At 51.8% G+C, this 19,162-nt stretch overlaps 1 protein-coding gene across 1 annotated transcript; it reads right to left on the bottom strand.

The window, feature by feature from the left end:
* Positions 1-462: 462 nt before the first annotated feature.
* On the bottom strand, positions 463-17,263 carry LOC123398183. The gene is made up of 4 exons (XM_045092679.1): positions 17,152-17,263; positions 15,549-16,093; positions 2,848-3,580; positions 463-728 (listed from the first exon to the last, which is right to left on the bottom strand). The coding sequence occupies exons 1-4, from the start codon at positions 17,261-17,263 to the stop codon at positions 679-681; spliced, it is 1,440 nt and encodes a 479-aa protein (XP_044948614.1). The 3' UTR covers positions 463-678.
* Positions 17,264-19,162: the final 1,899 nt, after the last annotated feature.

Here is a 19,162-nt window from a genome sequence, read left to right as displayed (position 1 = left end):
GCCTAAAACATAATTTAGAGTTGTTAAACAGGAAAATAAATGCCACTATGTTATTCTACACATTTTTCTGGTCAAGTTACATATGTGGAACATTTTAATCAGAGTTACGGTTAATTAGTTATGAATTAAATAGTTTCAACATGGCATCTATGCAAATTTAATTAAACAATAAGTTTGAACATGTTAAACATGAATGGAAGTTGGGTATTTTGAAACTATACAAAATTCTAAGCTTTTTCACATATGAAGTTTTTAAATCTGATGCACAGTTAATTTGCTATGAATAAAATCATTATAATATGGCATCACGCAAAACAATGCAAACATCATGTTTAAATATTTTAACACATGTATGAAAGTATGAAATTATTAATCTACACGAAACTCTGGACATTTTACATATATAGTGTTTTAACATGCCATGCACAGATAATTAGTTATACTAGCACATATGCCCGTGCATTGCAAGAAAAAAAGACGTGCATTTAAATATGTGCGCAAAATACAGTCACATTTTATGAAGCTTGCACGTGCAAAGCTTTTGTGTTTCAATTGATCCTTATACAGAAGACAATTGTATGATCCAAGTAGCAATGTTAAACAGGAATATTGTCGTAGCAGTGTTGTCCTAGGGTTCTAGCACCACATCACCAGACCATGACGCTTTCTGCTATACGTTCAACACAACCAAGAATTTTCTTCTACGAGCCATCTCCCCCTTTCAGAACCTATTTTTTGGCAAAAAAGAAGTGAAACAAAGACCTATGTTTAGGCAAACAAAAATTGAAACAATTTTCTTGACCAAGCATATAATAAAAATGAAATCCCAAATAATATACAACTAAGGCCTTTTCTGTTACCATGAGAACTAAAATACTTCCTATTATCCAGTAACCAAAACAATTTTCTATTCTTTATTATTCAGTTATCAAAAAAAATTATCTAGCTAGTCTGTAGAGTATCAAAAATGTTTTTATTTTATCAGCCTACAATATGCATAAAATACCCGTTGTGCAGACCTTTGACATAAAAACTTCACTTGCTCTTAATCTAACATCATTTTTCGAACGGTTTAACATGAAAATAAACTAAAAGGAGAATTGCCGAGTTGTTTATCATATTGGATTCTTGCAGTCATGATTTTGTGCCACGTTGTTGCGTACAGAGCATGAACTGCATACATGCCATCTTCAAACCATAATGTCTATAATATGTCAAAAAGTTTACAATCTGGAGATGTTGTTCTCGAGTCGGTACATCTCAAATCAACTTTGAATCATCAAGACGATGGAAACTAACTTCTAAAGTATGTTTGTGTGGACATAACTAAGGGAAATTAATGGCCTAATTGGGGTCTTTATAATATAGTATGAATTATGAAGACAAATTCTAAGAAAATAAAGTGTTGATTCCAGGCACATACATCATACCTTTGCATGCTCACATGGACTGGTTGATCAAGGATGGACTGGTTGATCAAGGATAACTAAGCTCTCAATGCAAGGAAGCAATCTTAATATATTGCAAGAATCAATCATATGGTGTTGGAATATTGCTCTCAAGGAGATCTAGTTTCTAGTAAACAATTGTATGTAGCATGCACATTGCTAATTCTTTGGTTGCAATTATTCGTTGCTGGTGGCATGGAGGACATTGAAGATAAGGATGAGGTCGTCAAGGAGCGGGCTGATTCTGTCCTCAACTTGGCCGTTGTTGAGATTGTAGGATGACGGCTGCATAATTGAAATAAATCGAGCTGCACCCTAGAGGCGGTCTCGTGGACCGAGGTCGCGACTCATCCTCCACCTCTGGTGTGCATATCTGGTAGGAGCAGAGCACAGAGTGCGATGTCCATGGCCAGAGCCTTCGCGTTCGTGTTGTCCTAACCCTCGGCCGGCAGGACCCATGTGCTTCCTCGTTCTCCTCCTTCCCATGCGCTTGCACCAGGGAGAGCTACCCTGAGCCGCGACCCATGGAGGCACGCCACTCGAAGCTCTGCCCAAGGCCTCCAACACCGGGAACGGGTTCCCCTCGCTCGGATCCTCCACGTCGGGCCATCTTCGCCCGTGACACCTTTGGGCCTGCGCTGCCATCCACCGGGTGTTTCCCTCGTTGTGCTTCCTCGCCCCGCGCCGTTCTCCTCCAGCCCCACACTCGACCTCCTCGCCTTGCCCGACCTTCTTCCCCGACGCTCGCGCGCTCCGCCTCCTCACCTTGCCCGACGTTCTTCCCCGATTCTGGTGGCTCTAACGCTGCAATGTCTCCCGTGTGTCCTCCTCCTCGTCCCAACCGTTTCCTGTGGCGGCGAGGAGTGTGTTGAGCAGCCCGTCGCGGGCGGAGGCGCACGCTCGAGCCGGGCGGCACGGGCCCAGAGCGGACAATGGTGGCCTGGGCCTCGGCGTCAAATAACCGCACACGGTGGCCGGGATGCGGGGAGGACGACACGCAAGGATGTAGGCCGACGGCAGATCCAGATGCGGGTTGGAGGCGGTCGCTTGACTCGGTTTTGCTTTTGTAAAACGCGACCACGATGAGACAGAAACACGAAACATTTTTGTACTTATTTCCTAGACTGTGGGTTCAATTACCATAAATAGAGGAATTTTTTGTAAAAATGTCACGACGGGTCTTCCGACAGAAACAATAGTTGCTTTAGTATTAGGTAAAGATGCATTTTTAAGATGATGTTTTTCCTAAAATTTATGCATGTCGAGGAATATTTGTTAAATTCATAGCGCGGAAAAAACATGCATTGGCCCAATCTGAAACAGGAACTGGCGTTGGTTAGCTATCTAATGCTCTGAGCGTCACATAACATAGAGAGAGAGAGGGGGACGGCTTGCTCACCACGGGCCAACTGGAGCGGCTCGGAGTTGGGCCTGCGTGGCCTTGGGCTGGCGAGGAGGCGAGCGGGTGTGCCTAGGCGCTGGTCATGGTGCTCCACGCGCGGGGTCGAGTTGGCCTTGGAGCCTGGCCTGGTGTTGCTGTCGCAAGCCGGCTGGAGGCTAGGCCGAGCCGTGGAGGAGGTGGGCTGACTATCTTGGCCCACGCGGGCGACTGGGACGGCGAGGGCACCTCGTTGTGCTCCTCGATCGGGCCTGGATCGGGTAGGCAGCTGCAACAATGGGCGCTGAGGGAGCCAGCGGGCGACGACGCGGCCAGGGACAATGGGCGGCGGCCAGCGAGACGGACAGGCTCCGGCGAGGACCGGCCGCAGGAGGAGGCGGGGCAAAGGGTGCTCGGCGCCATGGTCATAGGGCAAAGCTCCGGCCGGGGAGGCTTGGATGTGGCGGCGAGGTTTGTCCGGGGCACGATGCGGCAAGGAGCTGCGGCGGCGTCGGACTAGGGCGACGAGACTCCGGCGCGAGGGCGCAGTGTAGGTCGGGGGAGGAGCGACGGCTAGCGGCGTGGTCTCGGGCGTGCGGGCGCTTGTGCATGAGGTATCTTGGGAGAAGCAGCTGCTTGAGGCACGGCTTGCGTGGTCCCGGGAGGGCCAGGTCCGGGTTCGAGTAGGCCTACAAGCGCCGGGAGAGGTGTCTAGCGGCTGGGAGGCACAAATGGCGACTTGAGGGCACGAGCGCTAGGGCTTACTCCAAAATAGGTAGGAGGGTCATCTATTTACACGCACGATAGCTAGGGTTTGTAGTTTGGGAACGTTTTTCGACGAGCCGATCGCGATCGGACAATTCGATCGGAGAGGTGGTTTTGGTGGGCTGTAGTGGGCAGTGTAGATGGGGGTAGGCCAAGAAAAGAGGGAAATGATATGTCCCGTGATAGAGTTTATAAAATCGAAAAACGTTACACGAATAAACCGATGACGGTGTTGCTACGATTGACCGTTCGGATATCAAATAGACTCCGATTGCGATGAAATTTGACAGACGGTCTAGCTACACTACATTAAAACAACACGCCAATTTTCAGCCTAATCCAAAGGTTTTTATACACACTTTTAAAAACAATATTTTAACGATGTTGTGGACTCGTGTGTGTACAATTGGTCTCGAAACAGTCAATGACAAGAATGAGAAGATCTGACAACTAATAATGGATGTGAATATTAAAAAATGGCGGCAACAGAGTACTGATGCAATACGGATGATGCGAATGATACGGTGATGAATGCGACAACCAGACAATTAATACGACGACAACGAAATAAAAAGGAGAATATTGGCGACAACGGGATAAAAAGAGGAATATTCTAGAACGTCGGTTCCGGGCTATTACATTTGGGCTGCTTGTTATGTTCAAAATTTTTAAGGCTCGACGGCGGTGGTAAATCCACTTATGGGAGTCATAGGGGGCACCGCCTGCGAGCATGAAGAGTCGGAATGTCACGCCGCCTCCATCCACTGTCGTGGATATAAGTCTGACAGTAGATGTGTAGGGTACGGAAGGATGGGCAGAGCCTTAGCTACGGCGAGGATGTATGAGTTCAGGCCCCTCCACGGTGGAGGTAAAAGCCCTACGTCTCAGTGCTCTTGGGAGCTTAGTGTCGAGTGGAATATAGGATTATAGTAAATGCCAACCCCTGCACCAGTGGGGAAGGGTGGCTTATATAGAGTGCGCTACCCTTCATAACGGCCCGGTGGACAGGGGTGGAATAGTGGCGAATAAATGTCTACGTTACAGATAACGTACGCCTTAAATGTTAATAATGGTGTATGAAAACGTATGACCGTTGCCCTCCTGTGAGGTTACGATGTACAGAGTAGAATCCAGTCGGTACGTTAAATACGCTCCGAGTGCTCGTCACCGACTGGATGATGGGGGAGTTCTTAGTTCAGTCGGAACTGTCTAAGGGCCTTGTCCTCTATGAAGGGTAGTCTTTGGGTAGGACCTATCGGGCAAGCCTATGACCCTACCGTGGGACTATAACCCCATCATTAGTCCCCGAATGGATCGGGGTTGGAACGACGAAGTGATGTCTGGAGTATGGATCCGATTGGTATGGATGTGACTTTTGGCGTTGTTTGCCTCGATCCATTTTATCATTTCAACCAGTGATCCGAGTGAATATACCAGTGAAACGAACCGTCAGAGACCGAGTGCTTCCGCGGAATATTTTGATGTGACTGGTCAAACTGACAGCGGCGGATTTTTCGGGATCCTCAAATTTCGGTTGCCGCGCGCTCAGCGGGGATGACAACATCGCCATCGAGTAGGTTTTGCCGCCTCGATTACCGCGCCTTTATCTTCTCCACTAACATCGCAGCAGCCGGTCGGGGGGATAAGATTTCGGGTCCACCTGTTAGTGACCCAGTCGGAAGCTTATTTAAGCCTCCCCGGCGGGATTTCTTGTTGCGCTGCTCATCTTCCTCGCATTAACTCCGCTCCTCCCGCAGCTCTCTGCACGCCCCAAGCCTCCTCCTTCCTCTCCTCCTCTGTGGATCTGTTGTCTTCGCCATGACAAAGGGGCAGACCAGCAAACTCGAGTCGTAGAAGAAGAAAAAGAAGGGGGCGGCCCCTGCTCAGCGGCGACAGCGGGCACTGCCGGCGGGTTGGATCCAGGGGGATTTCCTCCCGTCCACGGTGACGAAGGACGACTTGCTGGAGCTGGTGGAGCACGGCATGATCGTCGAAAAGTCGTGGAGGCTGCCGGAGGGCGAGACGGAGCCAGCGTCGAAGGAGGGGGAGCGCGTTCTGCTGCTCAGCCATGTGTTCAGGGGCTTCTCCTTGCCTCCCCACCCCTTCTTCCGAGGTATCATGACTTACTTCGGGGCGCAGCTCCATCATTTTCCTCCGAACACAATAGCCCACTTTGCCGCATTCGTCACTCTTTGCGAGTGCTTTATTGGATGTCCCCCCACTGGGGGCTCTTTAAGTACGTCTTCTCCGCTAGGTCCCAAACCGTCAAAAAGCTTAGCCAGTCGGACGATAAGACCCATCTCCTCCAGCTCTGTGGGGGTTTAGGATTTCAGAAGAAAACAAAGAGTAGCTACCCCCCTCTCCAGTTGTCCGAGTCGGTTAGGAACTGGCAATCGACCTGGTTCTATTGCTAGGACATTGCTTGTCCGAATGCTTCGAGTGGGTTGCCACCTTTTAGCCTAGACCGTCCGGGCCCTGCCAGGCAGCTTGCGCTCTCAAAGGGGGAAAGGATCCAGATCCAGCCTTTGGTCGACGCGCTGATAGCCGTCGTCCGCAAGGGAGTTACCGGCACAGACCTGCTGGAGACTTTTCTGGGTCGGCGCATCCAGCCGCTGCAAGCCCGACACCACGCCATGTGGCACTACGCAGGGCCTTCAGATTCCACTCGGTCTCATCTAGAGTGCGTGATCGGGGAGACTGTGAGAGCGTGGGTCCGCGGCATCACAGGTGCATGCGACAACCCCGAAGGAGCCCGACGAGTGAAGCCCTTCCGCGCCGACAATTCTCCTCCGAATGAGGTGAGCACATCTTGTCGAGTGCTTTTAATCTCCTTAGATTTATCACTTTTCTTGTCCCGCCGCCTGACGTTGCCGACTGTGTTTTGTGCAGGAGTGGACCAACTAGTATTCTGCCGTCTCAAACGGGAATCCAGCCGAGTAAGAGGAGGGCAGCGAGGAGGGCAGCGTGGATAGCGCCGAGTACGTCTGAGACAGTGGGGAGACAGAGGAGGAGGAGGAGGTTGGGGAGCAGAGCTCGCCACCTCCACCATCAGAGCACCGAACTAAGCGCTGTCATGATCCCGCGGCTCTGCCGGCTCCTCCTGCGGCCCCGAGTGCTCCGCCAGCCCCTCCCGTGGCTCCGAGTGCTCGGAGTGTGAAGAGGACCAGGGACGCTGCTGCCGAGCCCGCGGACCAGCCGTCCAAGGTGGCCAAACCTAGTGGGCCCAAGCCTCGGAAAGCTTTGCCTTGGATGAGGATCGCAGTTCCAGTCGGAGGAAGCTTTTTACTTAGGCGACTCTGAGTCGCAACAAAGTCTCCGAGTGCGACTTTTAGTGCACACTCGGAGAGAGTTTGTACTTAGGCGACTCTGGGTCGCAGCTAAGTCCCCAAGTGCGACTTTTGGTGCACACTCGGAGAGAGTTTGTACTTAGGCGACTCTGGGTCAGAGCTAAGTCCCCGAGTGCGACTTTTAGTGCGCACTCGGAGAGAGTTCGTACTTAGGCGATTCTGGGTCGCAGCTAAGTCCCCGAGTGCGACTTTTAGTGCACACTCGGAGAGGGTTTGTACTTAGGCGACTCTGGGTCGCAGCTAAGTCCCCGAGTGCGACTTTTAGTGCACATTCGGAGAGAGTTTGTACTTAGGCGACTCTGGGTCGCAGCTAAGTCTCCGAGTGCGACTTTTAGTGCGCACTCGGAGAGAGTTCGTACTTAGGCGACTCTGGATCACAGCTAAGTCCCTGAGTGTGACTTTTAGTGCACACTAGGAGAGAATTTGCACTTAGGCGACTCTGGGTCGCAGCTAAGTCCCCGAGTTTGACTTTTAGTGCACACTCGGAGAGAGTTTGTACTTAGGCGACTCTGGATCGCAGCTAAGTCCCCGAGTGCGACTTTTAGTGCACACTCGGAGAGAGTTTGTACTTAGGAGACTCTGGGTCGCAGCTAAGTCCCCAAGTGCGACTTTTAGTGCGCACTCGCGAGAGTTTGTACTTAGGCGACTCTGGGTCGCAGCTAAGTCCCCGAGTGCGATTTTTAGTGCACACTCGGAGAGGGTTTGTACTTAGGCGACTCTGGGTCGTAGCTAAGCCCCCCCGAGTGCGACTTTTAGTGCACACTTGGAGTTAGTTTTTTAGACCGGAGTCTGCAAACACGGAAGAATTTTGAATTGGCAAGAAATCAATCTACTTTATATTACTTCAATGATACTTGTTCTTTACATTGTCTCCGTTGGCGGTCATGTGTAGAAGCGCTTCAGGAGATCTCCATTCCATGCTCGCAGCTCGTCCGTTTCCCTGTCGAGGTTGTAAAGTCGATACGCTCCATTGTTCAGCACCTTAGAGATGATGAAGGGTCCTTCCCAGGCGGGAGCCAACTTGTGAGGTCTTTGCTGATCCACTCATAGCACCAGGTCGCCTGCTTGGAATGTGTGACTCCTGACATGCCGCGCGTGAAATCGCCACAGGTCTTGTTGATAAATTGTTGAGCGAGTCAGTGCTATCTCGCGCTCCTCTTCTAGAAGATCCACTCCATCTTGCCTGGCTTGTTCTGCTTCGGCTTCGGAGAAGAGTTCGACTCATGGAGAGTTGTGAAGCAAGTCACTTGGAAGGACCGCCTCTGCTCCATAAACGAGGAAGAACAGGGATCGCCCTGTAGATCTATTCGGAGTTGTGCGGAGGCCCCACAGCACCGAAGGCAGTTAGGTGACCCATGCGCCGGCGGCATGTCCAACTTCTCACAGGAGTCGAGGCTTCAACCCTTGAAGAATAAGTCCATTCGCCCGCTCTGCTTGTCCGTTTGTTTGGGGGTGCGCCACGGATGCAAAATCCACTCGGATTCCTTGGCCTGTGCAAAAGCCTTTGAACCTGTCCGAGTCGAAGTTTGTGCCGTTGTCGGTGATTATGTTGTGCGGAACCCCGTATCTGGAGATGATGTCTCTGATAAATTTGATGGTCGTAAGGGCGTCAAGCTTCTTGATGGGCTTGGCTTCAATCCACTTGGTGAACTTGTCGACTGCTACCAGCAGATGTGTGAATCCTCCTTGGTCTGTTCTGAATGGTTCGACTGTATCTAATCCCCACACGACGAATGGCCAGACGAGAGGAATTGTCTTCAGCGCAGACGTTGGCTTGTGGGACTTGTTCGAATAGAACTGACAGCCTTCACAGCGGTCGACGATATCCTTTGCCATTTCATTCGCCTGCAACCAAAAGAAACCAGCTCTGAATGCTTTGGCGACGATTGCCCTTGAGGAGGCATGATGGCTGCAGGTTCCCGAGTGAATTTCTTCCAAGATTAGTTGTCCCTCCTGAGGGGAGATGCACCGCTGAAGGACGCCTGAAACACTTTCCCTGTACAACTGGCCATCAATGACGGTGAAGGACTTCGATCTGCGGGCGATCTGCCTAGCTTGGACTTCGTCTTCTGGTAACTCTTGCCTCAGGATGTACGCAATGAACGGCACAGTCCATTCGGGGATGAGAGCAAGAATCTCCATGATAAAATCAACCACAGCAGGGACCTCGACTTCAGTCGGATCTGTTGAGCTCTTTGGTTGTACTAGTTCCTTTGTAAAAGGATCTCCTTTTACTGAGGGGAGGTGTAGGTGCTCGAGGCAAACATCACTCGTGACCGGTCTCCGAGTGGATCCAAGTTTCGTCAATTCATCTGCCGCTTGGTTTTTCAGTCGGGGAACATGGTGAAGTTCCAGACCTTCAAATTTCTTCTCGAGCTTCCTTACTGCGTTGCAGTATGCAGTCATGGTGGGGTTCCTTACATCCCACTCCTTCATCACTTGATTAACCACCAAATCCGAGTCGCCATAGACCATCAGGCGACGGACGCCGAGTGTGATGGCCATGCGCAATTCGTAAAGGAGAGCTTCGTACTCTGCCTCGTTGTTGGAAGAATCAAAATGTATCTCCAACACATACTTGAGTTTATCACCTTTTGGCGATATGGTCACTACGCCAGCGCCGGAGCCATTCAACATCTTGGACCCATCGAAGAACATGGTCCAATGAGCCGAGTAGATGTGAGTCGGTTGCTGTTGTTCTACCCATTCTGCTATGAAGTCAGCTAGATCTTGAGACTTTATAGCCTTCTTGGCTTCGAACTTGATGTCGCAGTATAACATCTCCATTGCCCACTTCGCCACTCGGCAAGATGCGTCCCGATTGTGGAGGATTTCCGACAACGGAGCATCCGATATGACAGACACCGAGTGGTCTTGGAAATAATGAGCCACCTTCTTTGCAGTCATGTAGATCCCATAAATAAGCTTTTGATAATGGGGATACCTCTGCTTGGAAGGAGTCAGGACTTCGGATACTGGCTGCTGAACCTTGTACGCTTTGCCTTCTTCTTCGCGTTCGACTGTGAGAACAGCGCTGACGACTTGATTTGTAGCCGCGATGTACAGAAGAAGGGGTTCTTTACTGAGCGGGGCAGTAAGAACTGGCTGGGTGGAAAGCAGGGCTTTGAGGTCGTCGAATGCAATTTGGGCTTCATCTGTCCACTGGAAAGTATCTGATTTCTTCATGAGTCGGTACAGAGGTAACACCTTCTCGCCGAGTCGAGCGATAAACCTGCTCAAAGCCGCTAGGCAACCTGTGAGCCTTTGAACATCATGTATTCTGACCGGCCGCTCCATTCGGACGATGGTCCCGATCTTTTCTCGGTTGACATCGATCCCTCGTTCGGAAACGAAGAAACTGAGTAACTTCCCGCTGGGAACGCCGAATTAACACTTGGCTGGGTTGAGCTTGATATCGTACCTACGTAGGTTGGCGAATGTTTCTGCCAAGTCAGTCAGCAGGTCGGAACCTTTGCGTGACTTGACTACGTTATCGTCCATATATGCCTCCACATTTTGACCGATCTGGTCGAGGAGGCATTTTTGGATCATGCGCATAAAAGTTGCTCCTGCGTTCTTCAAACCGAATGGCATAGTGATGTAGCAGAAACACCCGAATGGGGTGATGAAGGCTGTTTTTAATTCATCCGGACCATACAGACGGATCTGATGATAGCCCGAATAGGCATCAAGGAATGATAAAAGCTCGCAGCCCGCAGTCGGATCAACAATTTGATCAATGCGGGGGAGCGGGAAATGATCTTTCGGGCAGACCTTATTGAGATGCTTGAAATCGATGCACATACGGAGAGACTTGTCCTGCTTGGGCACCATAACAACATTGGCGAGCCACTCGGAGTGGTGTACCTCGCAAATGAAGTTGGTTGCCAAAAGTTTAGCCACTTCCTCTCCGATTGCCTTCCTTTTGTGCGCGGCGGACCGACGCACGCGTTCTCCGACGGGCCGAGAAGCAGGATCCACATGCAGTCGGCGCTCAGCCAACTCCCTGGGTACACCTGGCATGTTAGTGGGTTTCCATGCGAAAATGTCCCAGTTCTCACGGAGGAATTGGATGAGCTCGGCTTCCTATTTTGGATCAAGGGTGGTGGAGATGTTCGTCGGGGCAGCGGCGTCGTCCGTTGGGTGGATGCTGACTTTCTTCGTCTCTCCCACCGACTGGAATGCGGACTCCGAAGCTGGCTTCTTCGAACGCATCAAGTCAGCGGGGTCGGCCGTCTTCTTGTACTCATCCAGCTCGAGGATAGCCATCTGCTGATCGGCAATCCTCGACCCCTGCTGCAGACACTCCTCGGCCCGCTGCCGATTGCCTGCGACCGTGATCACACCTTTGGGACCCGGCATCTTCAGCTTCAAATACACGTAACATGGACAGGCCATGAAACGCGCATACGCTGGATGACCCAGAATCGCATGGTATGCACTCTGGAAGTCCACCACCTCGAATGTCAGCTTTTCCTTGCGGAAGTTCTTGTCGGAGCCGAAGACGACGTCCAACGGGATCTGGCCGAGTGACTTGGCCTTTCGTCCTGGGATGACTCCGTGGAACTGCATGCTGCTCTCGCTAAGTTTGGACATGGGAATGCCCATCCCCTTGAGAGTGTCGGCGTACATGATGTTCAAGCCGCTGCCGCCGTCCATGAGGACTTTGCGCAGTTGGACTCCTTCCACCACCGGGTCGACGACCAGAGCTTGCCTCCCTGGGGTGGGCACGTGTGCTGGATGGTCCGACTAATCAAAGGTGATCGCAGTCTGAGACCATTTGAGGAACGTGGGGTTGGTTGGGGTTGCCATGTTCACCTCCCTGTTCACCAGCTTCAGTCGACTCTTGCTTTCCACGTCAGCAAAAATCATCAATGTTGCATGGACTTGGGGGAACGGATCCTCCTTGTCCTCATCATCCTGCTCGTTGTCCTTTTCACTCGGCTGCCCTTCGCCGAATCCTTGGATCAGGAGGCGACACTGCCGAGTGGGATGCTTCGGGAATATGGGATTGCCTTCTTCGTCCATCTTCGTGTGGATTGGACACGGCTGATCCAGGACGGAGTTTCCGAATTGTTTCTTCTTGGGGGTATACTGAGCTTTCCCCTTGCCCTTAAACTTGGCATTCGTAATGGCCGCTCCCTCTGCCTGCAGAGTGGATGGAGCTTTCTGCTTCTGCTTCTGATTGTTGTTCCCATCTCCGTCGGCGACTGCCTTATGCTTGCCGCTACGTATGCGGTCCTATTCTTCGCCATTTGCATAGCGTGCGGCTATCTCCATCATCTTACTCATGGAGATGTCGCCTGTCCGACCGAACTTTAGGTACAGATCTCTGTACCGCACGTGTGCCTTGAAGGCGCAGACTGCTTGCTGCTGTGTTACATTCTCCACCGTGTGGTAGAGGGTCGTCCAGCGCTGGATGAAATCACGCAGGGGCTCGTTCTGCTTCTGGACACAGTGTTGGAGCTCCACGAGACCAGCAGGGCGCTTGCACGTACCCTCGAAGGTCTTGATGAAGACTCGGGATAGATCTGCCTAGCTGTAGATGCTTGACGGAGCTAACTGGTTCAGCCAAGCTCGCGCCGAGCCGTCGAGCATCAGGGGGAGATGTTTCATGGCGACCTGGTCATCTCCGCCACTGATCTGGACTGCCACTCTGTAGTCGTCGAACCAAGTTTCTGGCTTGGACTCTCCTGTGAACTTGCTGATTCCCGTCGCCAATCGGAAGTTGGGAGGGATGTCAGCTGAGCGGATGGCCCGACTGAAGCACTTGGGACCAGAAACGACGGTCCTGCCTCCACTCGGACGGTCTCTATCGTGACCATCACGGTGGGCTCGACTTTTGTCGACCTTCCTCTGGGCGATGTACCCTCTTGCGTCGGGCCTTGGATCATACGCGTCACCAACTGAACGCCGATCATCGTGATGCCGGGGCCCGTAAGACCCACCCCGTGGAGGGGTGCGCGAACGGCGACGATCTTCGGGATTCCTGGAACGGCTGCCCCCTCTACGTCGCTGATGAGAGTCGGGGCTGAAAACCGACCGATGCGTGTTCGCGTGAACATAACTGTTGTGGATCCTGTTGTGCGACTGGGAGACTGCCGAATTTTGCTGTTGCGCCGTATGCAATAGGGCACGGATCTGCTCGATCCCTCTACCAGCCTCTGAATCAGTCGGTTGGAGGGAATCGGCTATCTTGGCAGCGGCCGCCAGGTTGAGGACGGGTGTGCGGAACACCTCGACGTTGCTCTGGCGAGTGTGTCGACTGGCAGAACGGTGGTGTTGACGACGAGTGCCGGATGATTCGCCGACCTCATGCTCGTTCCGACCAGTTCGGAGGGGACTTTCATGGGAATCGGCCATGAGAACTTCGGCTGTAGGCCCGCGACCCAAGTACTCGGAAGGTAACTCAGTCGGAACTGAGTCCAACCACTGGGACGGCGGCGCGACCACAACCGACTCTAGGACCGCCACTTGAGAGGACGCGTTCTGTCGCGCCTGGGCGTGTCGCACCCAACTCTGGAGCCGCGGACGGCGGGACCGCTTGTTGCGGCGCGTGGCGGGGCCTAAGATCGACACCGGGGTCGATTGCTGGAGAAGAAGTGCGTAGCCCCGCGACTGGGGAGCGCCTCGACATCGAGGGGCGCATCCCGAAGCCATGCCGAATCGTCGACGATGAAGGAGAGTGCGCCGAAGAGGATCTCATGACCCATGCACGAATCTCTGTCGGACGACATGATGAAAAGATGAAGTCGCAAACTCGCCGGAAGTCGCTTAGACGCCTGCCCCACGGTGGGCGCCAACTGTCGTGGGTATAAGTCTGACAGTAGATGTGTAGGATACGAAAGGATGGGCAGAGCCTTAGCTACCGCGAGGATGTATGAGTTCAGACCCCTCTACGGTGAAGGTAAAAGCCCTACGTCTCAGTGCTCTTGGGAGCTTAGTGTCGAGTGGAATATAGGATTACAGTAAATGCTAACCCCTGCACCAGTGGGGAAGGGCGGCTTATATAGAGTACGCTGCCCTTCATAACGGCCCGGTGGACAAGGGTGGAATAGTGGCGAATAAATGCCTACGTTATAGGTAACGTACGCCTTAAATGTTAATAATGGTGTATGAAAACGTATGACCGTTGCCCTCCTGGAAGGTTAAGTTGTACAGAGTGGAATCCAGTCGGTACGTTAAATACGCTCCGAGTGTTCGTCACCGACTGGATGATGGGGGAATCTTTAGTTCAGTCGGAACTGTCTAAGGACCTTGTCCTCTATGAAGGGTAGCCTTTGGATAGGACCTATCGGGCAGGCCTATGACCCTATCGTGGGACTATAACCGCATCACCCACATTATCAATTTATTTCAGCTTCTAATGGAGTGGAACTACAGGGTGACAATATATATTCTGTATATAGCAGGACATCTAGAAGTTAAAAACAAATCAATAAAGCGGTACATTCATGGTAAGGAAATGGCGCGAGAGAATTTAACATTTTCTCCATGACATGGATGTCATGCAAGCAACCCTTTCTCTACCCTAATCTTAGTACGGACAAAGATTAAATTTGAGTTAAACATACACCGGTGTTTCAATATCTTAGTGGTGCGGAAAGGTTACTATTCCAGAATGGCAAGCCGTACATACAAGTAAATTGGCATGAGCAAATAAATAATTATAATTTCACATAGTTAACATATGGCAAAATTACTTTTTATCGCTCATGGCAAATTTACTTATATGGAAAATGACAATTTTACTTTTATTTTGCTACAGCAAAAATACTTTGCATGGCAAATTTTGCCTTTGCAATCGTTCATGGAAAATTTTCCGACTATGATACATTTACTTTTACAACATATGGCTGCTACTACTAAACAATAAATGGTGCACTTTATTTGTGCTTCACATAATGGCAAATTTTAATCCACATTTTTTTTATTTAATCTTGTATATAGTAAAAATAGCATACAATTTGTTTGTCGAGGGTACGCCAAAGGTGTACCATAGCTTTATAGAAGGCATAAGTTATGTACAAGAGATTATAACATCGCTAGTTAGGCATCATAGTTCGATCCTAACTTAGCCCCACTCCACAATAACTAGATTGTACTACTCAATCATACGGATCACTCCAGAAGCTCCTGCCATTGTTCAGTTCGTGAGATCCTCGAAAATGAGATCCACCATGCCCCTTTCGCTCAGGACAGCACTCCTACCGAAAACTTTGTCATTCCTCTGCTTCCGTAGGCTCCGGCTGACCAACATAACTAGTGTGTCAAAGCCCTTGCGTGTGCGCTTGGTGATACGCTTTCGAGCCATCTGCCACCACTCCACCAAGGTGTCATGCTGAGTTGGGCACAAGTGCGATAGCAGCCCCATCCTGGAAAAGCAAAGGAACCATACCTGCCTAGCGAAGACACATTGAATAAGGATATGGTCGACCGTATCCTCTTCTTGATCGCACAAGTAGCAAGAGGAGGTATTGTCTTGTAACCCATGTCATGCCCTCCTATCCGACGTCCACAACCGGTATTGCACTGCCAACCACATGAAGATCCGGCAAGCCAGGGGTGCCCAACTCTTCCACATAGATGCATAAGACTAGAATCTCCTACCCCCTCACAAAGCATCCTATAAGCCGATGATGCCGTGTAAGTTCCATCCACATTCCAGACCCAGATCGGTCTATCCTCGCTGCCCGGGTCGGTCTCCACTTCGATAAGAATCTCCCAGAGCGCGATGAACTGAGACAAGCTTTCAATGCACATATCTCCAACAATATCATTTGTACAAGCATGCATTTGAAGCGCATCTCTTGCAAATCTCCTGTTGGCCACTTGGGTTCTGACTCTAGCCAGCACTAATGGTGCAATTTCCTTGATCGTGGCCCCGTTTATCCATCCATCTTTCCAGAACAGAATCTGTGATCCTGATCCTAAGCTCCACTTAACCATGCTGCCAAAGGCCTGGGCCACTTGCTTATCAGGAAACAGATTAAGACCTTGCCAAGGCCTAGAGCCATCCGTATGCCGCAACCACTCCCAGCGCAATCTGAGGGCAATCCCGCGCCTGTACAGGTCGACCACGCCGAGTCCTCCTTGCCTCTTTGGCCGACACACATGATCCCAAGACACAGCACATTTGCCGCCATGGATGCCCTCTGTGCCAGCCCAAAAGAAAGCCTGACAGCCTTTGTCCACTTTCTCCAAAGCTCATTTGGGCGCCTCAGCAATCATGAGGTGGTGCGTGGCCCTAGCTCTCATGACCTGGTTAACAAGCACCAGACCTATCGTCCTAGTCACCAATCCCCTCTGCCAACCCGGCACAATATGGAGTGCCGTATACCATGGGCTGCCATTCCGAGCGACGTAACTGCGAGATGCTTAGTTGCAGCCCCAAGCATTTGCAAGGAAATTGTTCCATTTTCCACGGTAACGCACGCTCGACAAGCTGCGCATCCGAGTCCTCCGACCTTCTCTCTCTCATTGCACCACGTGTATTTCCTTCCATGTAGAAACAACTCTTTTAGGGCATTATCGTTGACAAAGCATTTGAACTTCCCCATCATCCTCTTGTCCAAGATCGAGTTATTTTTGTCAGCCGCATGTAGGATTAGGTTAAAGTCTCCAATAGAAAGCCAAGGCCCCGGGCAGAGCGATCTACGGTCCGATAATTCTCCAAGAAGTTAATTTTTTGCTCGTCCTCCTACAACCCGTACACCACGAATATCCACCATGGAGTGACCTCCGTGGGCGAGACGTATCTGGTGATGAAGTAAGTGTCGTTAACAAAGTTAGAGATCCGCGCCCTAGATGAGTCCCATGCCATAATTATTCCTCCCCTAGTAGCCGATGCCGGGAGGTAAGTAAAGCCATCATAATTTGGCCACATGCATTGCAATATTACATATTTGTCCACCGCCTCAAGCTTAGACTCTAGAATACATACTATCGCCGCGCGGATCGAGTCCACAAATTCTCTTCGTGTCTTCCTCTTGATGGGGCTATTTAGACCCCACACGTTCCAGCAAACCACCTCCAAATTGACAGTCGACATGGAATCAAGTGCATCTCCTGTCGACGCCCTGCTCGGATACCACACCACGGTGTCACCGTTCCTCTCCAGATCGTCGATGATGTTTGCGGGGGATAGCCTTCCCAAAAATGGCGGTGATAGCTATTAGTTGCGGCTCCTGCAAGGGTGAGTCAAAGACCATACGTAGTTGTCCAAGCGCGTCTTCAGAAACAACCACATCGTCACTGTCGAAGCCCAGCGCTTTCAGCAGCACTGCCTCCGCCGTCGAAGCATTCGATTTCCGATTGCCCCCCATCGAGATTGAGAGAGTTGCACGCATCAGGGTGAAAGGGCCCTGTCTTGCCTTGACGCCACTTAGCCCTTAAAATTCCTTGAGCAGGGGAGGCGCCAATTTTTTGAGCAGTCCCGCGCAAAAGGATCTGATATTGTGCAGTGCGACCTGTTCCTTGGAAGTAAGCCCATCTTCCTGGCGCTGGCCATCAGATTCCACCGCATGAGGCCGCGATGGGTGAATGTACTCGTACGTGGTCACATCCGCCGTGGCCCCCACTTGCTCCGTGTCCGTGGCGGCAAATCGGCCCTCTCCAAATACGTCCAAAGACCTGTCTCCCACCTCCCGTGTAGCCCTGGTGGTCATGATATCCGAGATCAGGGCCCAGCCATCGGAATCGGTTGTCGTTGTGCTAGTGGCCATCGCCTGGTAGACAGGGGCCCCACCCTATGGGACTGTCACCAATTCCAGGATCTGATGTCGCGCTGGCTCCACCGCTGCTATCGGGTTGGTCCCATCGGAAGGGACAGACGGACCAACCTCCCTGTCATCCACTAGATGCTCGCCAACGGTCATGGAATCCGCTACACCAAAATGAGCGGAAGGCTCAAGCAGCGCTTTATCCGAGCCCGGGCATGGTAGGCACCGCGGAATCACCTTTTCAAGCGCCACCAGCAGCAACTCCTATACCAGTATCGACCCTGGTCAAAAGATGGGGTCGACTGCCCCACCTCTGCAGCACCCTGACGCTCACCGCTCGGATCTTCTATGGCTCGATGAGCCACGCCCGCGGACTCAGAGGCCCACCGAAGTGCAAATTCCGTTGGTGCAAGTCGGGTGGCGGTGGTCACCGTGGCCTAGCCAGCCGACGATGCCGGCTCCTTCCAGGGGGTGGCAACGTCCCTGTTGCGCTGCAACTCCTGTGTGGCATTCACCATCGGTGGGATTCTCCAGTTCGAGGGGCCGAGGCGCCCAAGAAGCGCCTGACGGTAGGAACCGCCCTGAGCTCCACTTGGCTGCATGCCACTGCGGTGATCACGAACACCTCTAGTCCACGGCAACACCTGCCACTCCCCTCTACCAGAAAACCCAATAGAGTCCTCCAGCAGACCACTCTGGCCGCTCCCATCAGAGTTGGACAGACATAGCCATCGCTCCAGACCCTCATGCTCCCTGATCCTACCAACGTGGATTAGTGTGGAGTATTAGAGCAGCTGTTGCGATGTAGGCATGCTCGCTGCAGGATCAACCTCCTTCGGTTCCGACACCCAGAGACGCTTTACCACAGACACTTCATCAGGATCGACGCACCATGCGTGAGCTTGCATAAAGAGAGATCCTCACGGTTGGCCGTCTCTGGAGCAAGACTCTCAACAAGACAAGACGATCCAAGCAGCTTCGTCGCCGTCTCCCATGTACAAGCATGAGAGGGAAACCTTCAATTGTCAGATCCACCTGTGTGTGCATCAATCTAGACACAACTTACACTTGCCGTAGCCACGACCTGACGAACAACTTGAAGTGGCCATGCTCGATTGACCCAGCCGCCAGCGCGATGTTGCGTAGATCAGCCGCCGTGAACACCACCAGAAAATCCTCCGGGTGAAACTTGTGAACCGAAAAGCAGTGGCAAGGGATCTCAAGCACAACGGAGATCACCTCGGCTGCCTCACGACACGACACCGCTGGCCGACCACCTCCAACGTACGCCACCACCGCCAGCCTCAGACACTGTTCCAGGTCGTCCATCTCCGGAGATCGCCGAAGGACGCAAATGGATCCTGTGGCTGCAGCCGGTGCCTGCCCAAACCCCACAGGTACGGTGTCATCCAGGGTTGGCGAGGGCCTCTCTGGCGGAGTGGCCTGCCTAACCGTTGGCGATAGTCTGTGCGCTAGTCTGGCAGGCATCGTTCGCTGCAAGGT

This window comes from Hordeum vulgare, chromosome 1H, assembly GCF_904849725.1.
Source record: "Hordeum vulgare subsp. vulgare chromosome 1H, MorexV3_pseudomolecules_assembly, whole genome shotgun sequence".
Classification (NCBI taxonomy): Eukaryota; Viridiplantae; Streptophyta; class Magnoliopsida; order Poales; family Poaceae; genus Hordeum; species Hordeum vulgare.
Note: the sequence above shows the minus strand (reverse complement) of the source record. Positions and strands in the feature narration are given on the sequence as shown.